The sequence below is a fragment of the Notothenia coriiceps genome, unplaced genomic scaffold, assembly GCF_000735185.1.
Source record: "Notothenia coriiceps isolate Sejong01 unplaced genomic scaffold, NC01 NC01_scaffold00026424, whole genome shotgun sequence".
Taxonomy (NCBI): Eukaryota; Metazoa; Chordata; class Actinopteri; order Perciformes; family Nototheniidae; genus Notothenia; species Notothenia coriiceps.
In genome coordinates, this window is record NW_011359125.1 from 1,979,925 (window position 1) to 1,988,828 (window position 8,904).

At 40.5% G+C, this 8,904-nt stretch overlaps 1 protein-coding gene across 1 annotated transcript in view; it reads left to right on the plus strand.

Moving 5' to 3' along the window:
- The window catches only part of LOC104957131 (CUB and sushi domain-containing protein 3-like), a 196,504-nt gene extending 190,717 nt beyond the window's left edge, over positions 1-5,787 (plus strand). The window contains 1 exon segment of the mRNA XM_010784744.1: positions 5,636-5,787. Coding sequence (XP_010783046.1) covers positions 5,636-5,787 — 152 coding nt within the window.
- The last annotated feature ends 3,117 nt before the right edge of the window (positions 5,788-8,904 follow it).

Consider the following 8,904-nt stretch of genomic DNA (forward strand, 5'->3'; position numbering starts at 1 on the left):
ATTCGCGGTAATTAGGGGTCGATAGCAAATCCTGATATCTGTTCAAATGCGCGCGTTTGGTCCCCCCCCCCCCCCCCCCCATCGCCGGTTATTGGGATTCGTGTTTACCGTGAAAGTAAAGGCGGCCTTCAGAAACGTTGTCGCAGACAGGCCACATTTGGCCACATTTGTCACGTCTTCGGCCATCCTAAACTCCTAGAGGCCTACGTCTGTTTCCGGTTATTTTTATTTTGAAATTCAGTTCCTGACGGACACCAAAAAAGCCAGAGATTATGGAATTAAACCAATAAATAAAAGCAAGGATAATTGTGTGTTATTGGTGAGTAAATAACAGTGTGTTATTTTGCAAAGAATAACAAATTAGAAGGAAAAAATACAGATTTCAGTATTCTGAGGCTCTGAGCCCCATTTATTTTCCTCACAGACGGCAACAAAAGTCCGAAATTATACGATTTAAAATAAAAGCAATAATTGTGGCTTGATATTGAGTAAGAACATGTTTTTATTAACCACACAGCTTCCGGTCTTCCACGACCCGACCCGAGAAAAAGACGTGCTGCAGGCACGAAACACATTACCAGTAGAAATACATTGCTTTTAAAATCGTGCTGTGCAACACGAAAAAAAGGAGAAAATCGTGTTGGTGAACACGAAATGCCATGAGACTGGGTTGCACACACACACACACACACACACACACACACACACACACACACACACACACACACACACACCACAAGCTGGTTCCAGAATCAGTTGTAATTAGACTGAATAAAAGAGTCACAAATGTATACTTCCACAGTCCATGAATATGCAGCCAAGTCTGGTTTTACTCCGTGGGGCTCAACACAGCTCTAAACTATGTTTGCTCAAAAAACCACAAGACAATACGAAAGCAGTTCTAATGTGTTCACCCCATAAAGATCCAATGCATCTCCCTGGTAGACACACGTTGAGTCACGTTTGCATATGCATTATTATACAAAACTCTGTAGGGGAACAGTGTGTTTAAATCCAAACTACACAGAAGCTGCGCAGATCAGCTGTAAGCAAACATTGCATCAAACTTTGCCACAAAAGATCAGGGTCCCTGTCGTGTTTTATTCTGATTTGCACTTCATACCAATAAATACATGGCAACACAATGTAAAGAGGGCTTCGAAACAATGTTGAACATTGTCCAAATCCATAATTCATGTGTCAACAGGATCCTTTGGAGCTGAACAGATCAGAGAATTGTGTGAACAAATTATTCAATAAAAGCAAAGGCATAGAGTGAGAGGGGGACATTATAAAAGGAAAGGGTAAAACAAGTACAGTTGTGAGAACACTTCAAAACAATCTGAAGACTGAAAGAGATCAAATGAATAACTTGACATTACATATGCAACCCTGTCTCCTAGAAGTCAAGTAAAGATACAGCTTCTTTCCGTTAGAAACCAGGGTTTGCATCATTGCGAGTCTCACATGAGGTTAGGTATAGGCAACAAAACCTATTTGGTTTAAAAGATAGTTGCACAATTTGGGAGATTCACGTTTCCCTTCTCGCCCAGAGTTAGAAGAAAAGACTGCACTTAAAATATGTTCAGTACATGAAGCCACAGCTAGCAGCCAGCTAGCTACACTGACTGTAAACAGGGGGGAAACAACTAGCCTAGCTATATACAACAGTAAACAAATCATCCAACCTACACCTCTAAAACTCAATTAACATAACGTTATCTAACTTTTCGATCCAAACAGAAATCACACATAAAAGCAAAAATTCACAATGTTTTAAAAGTAGTTTAAATCAACCCAGTCTCACGGCACTTTGTGTTATAGTCACAACATGTTATCTATTGATTGAATAACACACTGTTATTTACTCAATAACACACAATTATCCTTGTTTTTATTTATTTGTTTAATTTTATAATCTCTGGCTTTTTTGGCGTCCGTCAGGAACTGAATTTCAAAATAAAATAACCGGAAACAGAAGTAGGCCTATATGGGACATTTCGATATGAAATCCGAAAACATTTTGGAATTCTCCAGAGCTACTGGAATCGCGTCGGGCCGAACCATGCCCCTTAGATGTGATATAATGAGCATATACCACGGCCTGTCGTGAGCTATTGCTTAAGTATAATATTATACTTAAGCAATAGCTCACGACAGGCCGTGGTATATGCTCATTATATCACATCTAAGGGGCATGGTTCGGCCCGACGCGATTCCAGTAGCTCTGGAGANACTGAAATCTGTATTTTGAAAAATATTTGTTTCCTTCTAATTTGATATGATTTACATTGCTTTTAAAATCGTTCTGTGTGACACGAAAAAAATGGGATAATCGTGTTGGTGAACACGAATCAATAAATTACCTTTTTATTGACTATAAAAAAACACGAAATGCCGTGAGACTGGGTTGGTATATGAGATGTGAAGATGTCTTGTTCACCAAACATATCCTCATCCTAAGCTAAACCACTTTTGGAACAAAACAATAGCCTTATTTTTTAAATATAACTAACTTTGGGAATGCAGCTTGCCTTTGTCTTGTGTGAAATGCATTTTATTTTTTAAAGTAACATATCTTGAAACATAAGAGTGTCAACTGGCTTTTCCTCTCACTGATCTTACATTGTGCTAACATTAGCTGTATTAGAAAGCTAGCTAGCATTAGCCGGCATCTGATTAATCTGCTAGCGACAGTTGGTATTGCACCAACTCAAACATTGTGCTTACATTAGCTTTATTAAGTAGCTATCTAGCTAGTAGTAACATTAGCCATTTTAATGGGCTAAAGTGAAATTATTCCGAACAACGTATCTAGCATTGTGCTAACATTAACTTTATTAGGTAGCTAGCTAGCTAGCGTTAGCCTGTGTCTGATAAAAGCTGCTGGCAACAGTTGCCATTTTTGAATGGGCTAAAGTGATGGCTGATAGCTAGAAATTATTTCAAACAACTCATCTAGCAATGTGCTAACATTAGCTTTATTAGGTAGCTAGCTAGCATTAGCCTGTGTCTGATAATAAAGCCATTCTTCTCACAAAGGGAACATTTATGAACATATTTTAGCTAAGAAATGAGCTGCAGCTTGAAATGAGAAACTGATTTAATTTTTTTGTTGAACATCAAAAACCTATTTAAAAAATCTCTGGATTTATGCTCCCATGTTTAGTTGACCTTGTGTCACCAGCCTGTTGTTTGCTACAACACATTATTAAAAAAAATGTTTTGCAACAGGCACATTCGCTCTCAAATACTATTTTTGTTCTAGCTGTCAATATTCAAAGCTGATGGAAAGTGCCTCTCAGAAAAAAAGAGGCCTCTCACAGACTTGGTACAAATGAGCCGACGTTGGAGTTGCCAGGGCAACAAGCCCCATGATCCCTGATTGACGAATCGCAGCCACATCAGAAGAAGCTGGTGTTGCAAAGTCGGACGCAAACAAAAATACAAATACAATACTTCCACTTAAATGCCTACAGCTGCTGTTACACACCCCCCCTCCCCCCCCACAATGTTGTTTTTAGAGCAAATGGTAATTTCTCAGCGTGAATACAGTGAGCCAAAGTGTGTATTTTTAGTTTGTGGATAATCAGTCAGTCAGAGAAACAGTTTTACACTGAAACTCGGTCCTTCTGGATACTTCACTGTGTATGGTTTACAAACTGCCTGCACTTTGCTTCAGTGGAGAGTGAGTGAGATCCCTGTGGACCGAACGAAAGAAAAATCAGGCACACACCAAGTTCATATTTTAGTCTGTGCTAAAGTACCTTACATGATTTTTCCCCTGGCTGGAAGCAAGAGAAAAAGGAAACCGCCAGCAGCATTTCCTGCTGTACGATTTGTATTACTTCTCCTTTCTCCCTCTCTTTCCGACTGTCTTATTATCCCTCACTCTTCCTTTCCTCCGTCTCTTCTGAGATGCAGAAAGCCATGCGATAATTCACACTGACTGGATCTCACGCCAGTGCCCCCATCACTTGGACACTCACGCTGTTATATACACACATGCTTTGCACCGCCTCCCTTTTACCAAAGCCTTGTCATGCTATTCATCTTGTAAACATGGAGCACAGAAGCTAAAGCCTTACAGGAGATCTGGGACCAAACTCTCTTCATTCATCCCCTCCGATACTCGCTGGTTAGAGTCCCTGCCTGCCTTCATCTCCACATGTTTCCTCTTTGCCTATCTTTGTCCTCCTCATCTATTTGCTTTTTGTGTGCAACCTCACCGCAAATCTAATGGCAGCAGAGGTCTTTATCTGGCAGGGGAGCGGGGTCTCCTCTATAGAGCTGCCCCTGGCTACAGTAAACACACAGACATACATTAAGCCTCAGCAATGCACTCGAAGAGGAAGAGAAACGGAATTTAAAAGTAGCACGCAGAGAAACAACAACGGGAGGGTTTTGTTCGTTCCTTTGTTTGTTCTCCTTCTTTCTTGTTATGCAGCACGGTACATATCAAAATGGATAATAACAAAAAAAGCATGATTTGCATTCGGTGGGTCAGTCACCGAAGAAACTAAAACTAAATAGGTTTGTTGATGATGAGCAGAGACACAACACGACGACACACAGCAAAGTGTCACAAGTTCAAATCAAATTTAGACGTGCTGGGCTAAAATGATTGGCTCTTTAATTAATTGCATTATCATCAGCAAACACAGTGATTTTTTCCCAGCCTTGAAGGCTCCTGAAAGAAGACAGATATAATTTAGCTGAGGCCACTCCACTCTCACTGCAGGCGGAAATCAACAGATCACACAAAGTCACAGTGCCCCCTACTGGCCAACACGTGAACAACACACTGAAACAGCTTCACCCTGGGCATTGCATCCAGCAGCAGAAAGCCAAAGGGTGGAAGTGAGGGGGGGGGGGTATTTGTGCACAGAGCAATGGGACACTCGGAGAATAGCATCCCTTAAGAATACGAAAAGGATTTTCTGCCAAGTGCCTGGCAGTCCGTGCAGTGCTCATGCATACTCAATTTCAGGGTTGCATTTGATAGAAAACAGCTTTAACTGATAGTGGAATGTGGATGTGTGGCAGTGAAATGATTCAGCCTTGTATGTAAAAGCATTTGTAGGCTGCCAAGAGAAGGGTTTAAAAGGAAAGAGTTTACAGTATGGACTCAAATATTATAATGGTTTACTGTATGTGTGTATATTCAGATGAATATACGATACAACTTTATTAATCCCTTAAAAGGAAATTCAGCATAGACCGCTAGATTTCCATAAAGGATAACATAAGGCCGTACAAATAAATATAATAATAGCAATAGATCAAATATATTTAGAATATACATGTAATACATAAATGTATTTACATGTATTGAAAGTTCATGTTCAAAACTGTTTACTCATTCATATTTTAACTTTATATTCGATCCAAATTATTGCCTTTTTTCTGGTGTTATTATTGTAATTTTAATATTATTATAATTGGATCTATATGCAAAAAAGTGTGGGTCCAAAGAAGTGTACTTCTATTTCTCAATGTATTCAAAATGCTATACTGTACACATATATCAGTATATATATATACTGATATATGTGTGTGTGAAATGTCTCCCTGACAGGATCTAAATGATTGTGTTTCAGTGACAGAACTGACTTGTTTTCCATCCTGGGAGCAGAGGCTCTGCCTGCGGGTCCTCTGGAGACCAATGGAGATGCTGATCCAGAGACTCTGAATAATGGAGGACAACGAGCTCACTGTGTTGCAGCTGAGACTCTCCTGGATATCAGGACATTTTGTTTCCCGCAGCTGGAAGATACTATCGCATAAATCTTAATTGGGCTGGATGTCTCCAACTAAAAATGACTACTAGGAAAAAGTCTGTTAGAGAATAAAACTCATATTTCATACAACAATCGCTGAAGTCAATATGTTCAAAACCATTTAAAGAGGACATGTAAGGGTCATTTTCAGGTTCATACTTGTATTGTGTGCCTCTACTTAGCCATCTTAACATGCTTTAAAGAGGCCATATTGTGCGTTTTGGGGTTTTCCCTTTCTTGTAGTGCGTTATAGGTTTTTAGTGCATGTAAATGGTCCACAAAGGCTTAAAATGTTTAAAATGTGTGTTCCCTCCTCTCACACACTTCCCCTGCCTGAAACGCCTCCATTGGACTCCTTTGTTTACTTCCGGAACACGTGTGTTTCTATTGGCTAGCGCTCCAACACATTGCACGTGATAGGCTAAAGGGGCGGGACATCTCTAAGCGGTTGACCAATCACAACAGAGCCGGCCAGCTAACCAATCAGAGCAGACAGGGCTCTGGTTTCAGACAGAGGGTGAAAAGAGGTGCTGCAGCACAGGCAGTATGAGAACAATAAAGAGCTTTTTGAACACTAAAGCATGGAGACATGTCCCAGAGGCTAAACACACCAATATGAACCTGAAGATGAGCAGAATATTCACTAATTTATTATTTCCGATTATCCGTCCGTATGGAGGACCACCTTAGAGTCATCCCAATATAAACTTCAACCAGTCGCCTCTTTTGTCTACCGACTAGACTCTCGGTAGGCAAGTATTTCACCTTTGCGTGAAAGGTCCTCTAACGAGAAATGGACGTCTCTAGTTACATAAAGAATTTAACGTTAAGTTGTACATAGGGGGGGGTGGGGGGTCCACTTCATATATAAAATCAGTATCTCCTACCTTTTCTTGGGACGGTCCTTGTGGTCGAAGAGACGACGGACCGAAATGCCCAGTAATGTCCGCCCCATACATTAAGGTGAAGTCTTGGTGAACAATATAAGGTACCTTACGAGAATTGTAGGGTATCGTTACTCTATATACTTCACAAAGTGTTAATTTATGTATTTTAATATAGTTAGACAACCTTTCGGCACCGCGACATTTTTTCCGAGCTGGTTAGTAGAAATTCGGCCCGGGCCGTCTTCATTGACCCTACCGGATGGACGGACAGTCGGAAGGTAGACCCGTGTTTGACTAGAGCACGGAGTAACAGTGAAACACGCGCAAGCCACACACAACCTCTCGAGAAACACTCCTTTCCATACTTCCTTCTCCTGTCTTAAACAAGGACGGCCAAACATAAAAGTTGTAAGATCGCGTGAGTCGACAAAAAGAGGTAAGCAAATGGGATGGGTGGGAAATTCCGAAACCAAAGAATGTCGAATAAGGAGGTTTCTCAACCAAAAGACGTGTGAAACACTTCTTCGTTCCCTTCGTCCTACACGACGGGCCGCTGCCAAAACCCAAATATCCTATTAATTATTATTATTATTATTATGTTACTATTTCATGGTCAGGGTAAATTAGGTCATGATGATATATATGTGATAATGTTTAAGTAAATTTAACTTTACATTGATATAAAAAATCAAATTGTTTATAAATGAAGTATAGACCACCTTAAACACATTGAATTACAATGTTGAAAACGATATAAATTAGACTTTTTTTGCAGACAAAACCTTAATTATTTCGAAATAAATTAGAATAATTTACATTTAGATTTCCTTGGAAACAATTTTTCCTTGAAAAAGTGATTTTGCCGTTGCAGAACCTAGTTTTAATATTGGTCAATTCTTTTATGTTTGACTACACTTGTCAAAAACTTGACGTGAAAATGAAATAATCATATATATATATATGGCGTTTATAGTTACCATGAAGTACTTTACGTTAAGTTGTATATAGGGGGTCCCACCTTCTTAATACAAATCACGTATCTCGTCCCCCCAGTTTGAGTTCGGTGTGTCACCCAGTTTAATGTTTTTACCCATGCTGCAGCTCCGGCCTGACCAAGTACAATAGTCTTAATAACTTTACTTGAATAACGTGTATGAATTTGGACCTTGCAATTGTTTCGAAAGTTAATAACGGGATTTTTGTTGTAATTTTATTTTAATTAGTCAAACGTAGTAAGAATACCGAGATAGACGTTCGACCTAAGTGTAAAGGGGTGTCCGCCTTAGTTGTCGAAGTTGTTTTGATAAAGGGAGTTTCCTTTGTTTGGTTTGGTACGGGGACAACAGCACTCTCCTTTTTTCTCCGTCTTCCTTTGGTTAGGTAATTTGAGGTCAACAACGACGAGACAACCACGATTCAAGTTCTATGAACCCGTTAGAGTAGAACCCAACGTTCCAATAGGTTACAAACCCGAAGTCCGAGACTCGCCCCTCTGGGAGTCCTACCGTCCACCTTCCAACCCACGCACGTTATTGGCCGCCCGGTCTAGATTATCATTAATCTTTAATACGACCGACTCGGCTTTACTTAGGGTGGTTGCCCGGCCTAACCGGGGCCCGGAACTCAAACTGTGTACCCGTCCTCCCTGACATGTTTTGGTGGTCGAAAGAAGACGACGGAATGCCAGTAATTCGAAACCTCAAAAGATGTCGAAGCAAAGGAGGCTTTTCCCAACAAAGACGTTGTGAACCTACGCGAACACTTCTTCGTTTCTCCTCGTCTAAGACAACCCGGCCCCTGCAGAACCGGACCCAGACAGTACAAACACTCTTTCTAACTTTCGGACCCTGGTATACCGAGACGGGTCAAGGTTGGATACCGGGCAAGGGCGATGCCAACAAAGGGGTTTGTTTGACCGTAGCCGAAATCGTGTTGTTCAGACAGACCGTTTGACGAGCCTTCGACCCAAAGTACCACTGTTCCAGAGAACACCAAACACAGTCTCAGACATGCCCGTCTCCAACCTCTCTTTGGCAAGTGAAATTATAACCTTAATGTAACACCAATAACAATTTACCTAAAGTTCGACGATAAAAAACGAGTCTAAACCTCGTATTTATGTTAATAAATTCTACACTCGCATAATTGATGAAATAAAACCAGTCTAGTTCCTGGACCTAAATAAGAACGCTACTGTCGACGAGGGTAAACGTTATATTTGTTCCCTTGTGTTTACA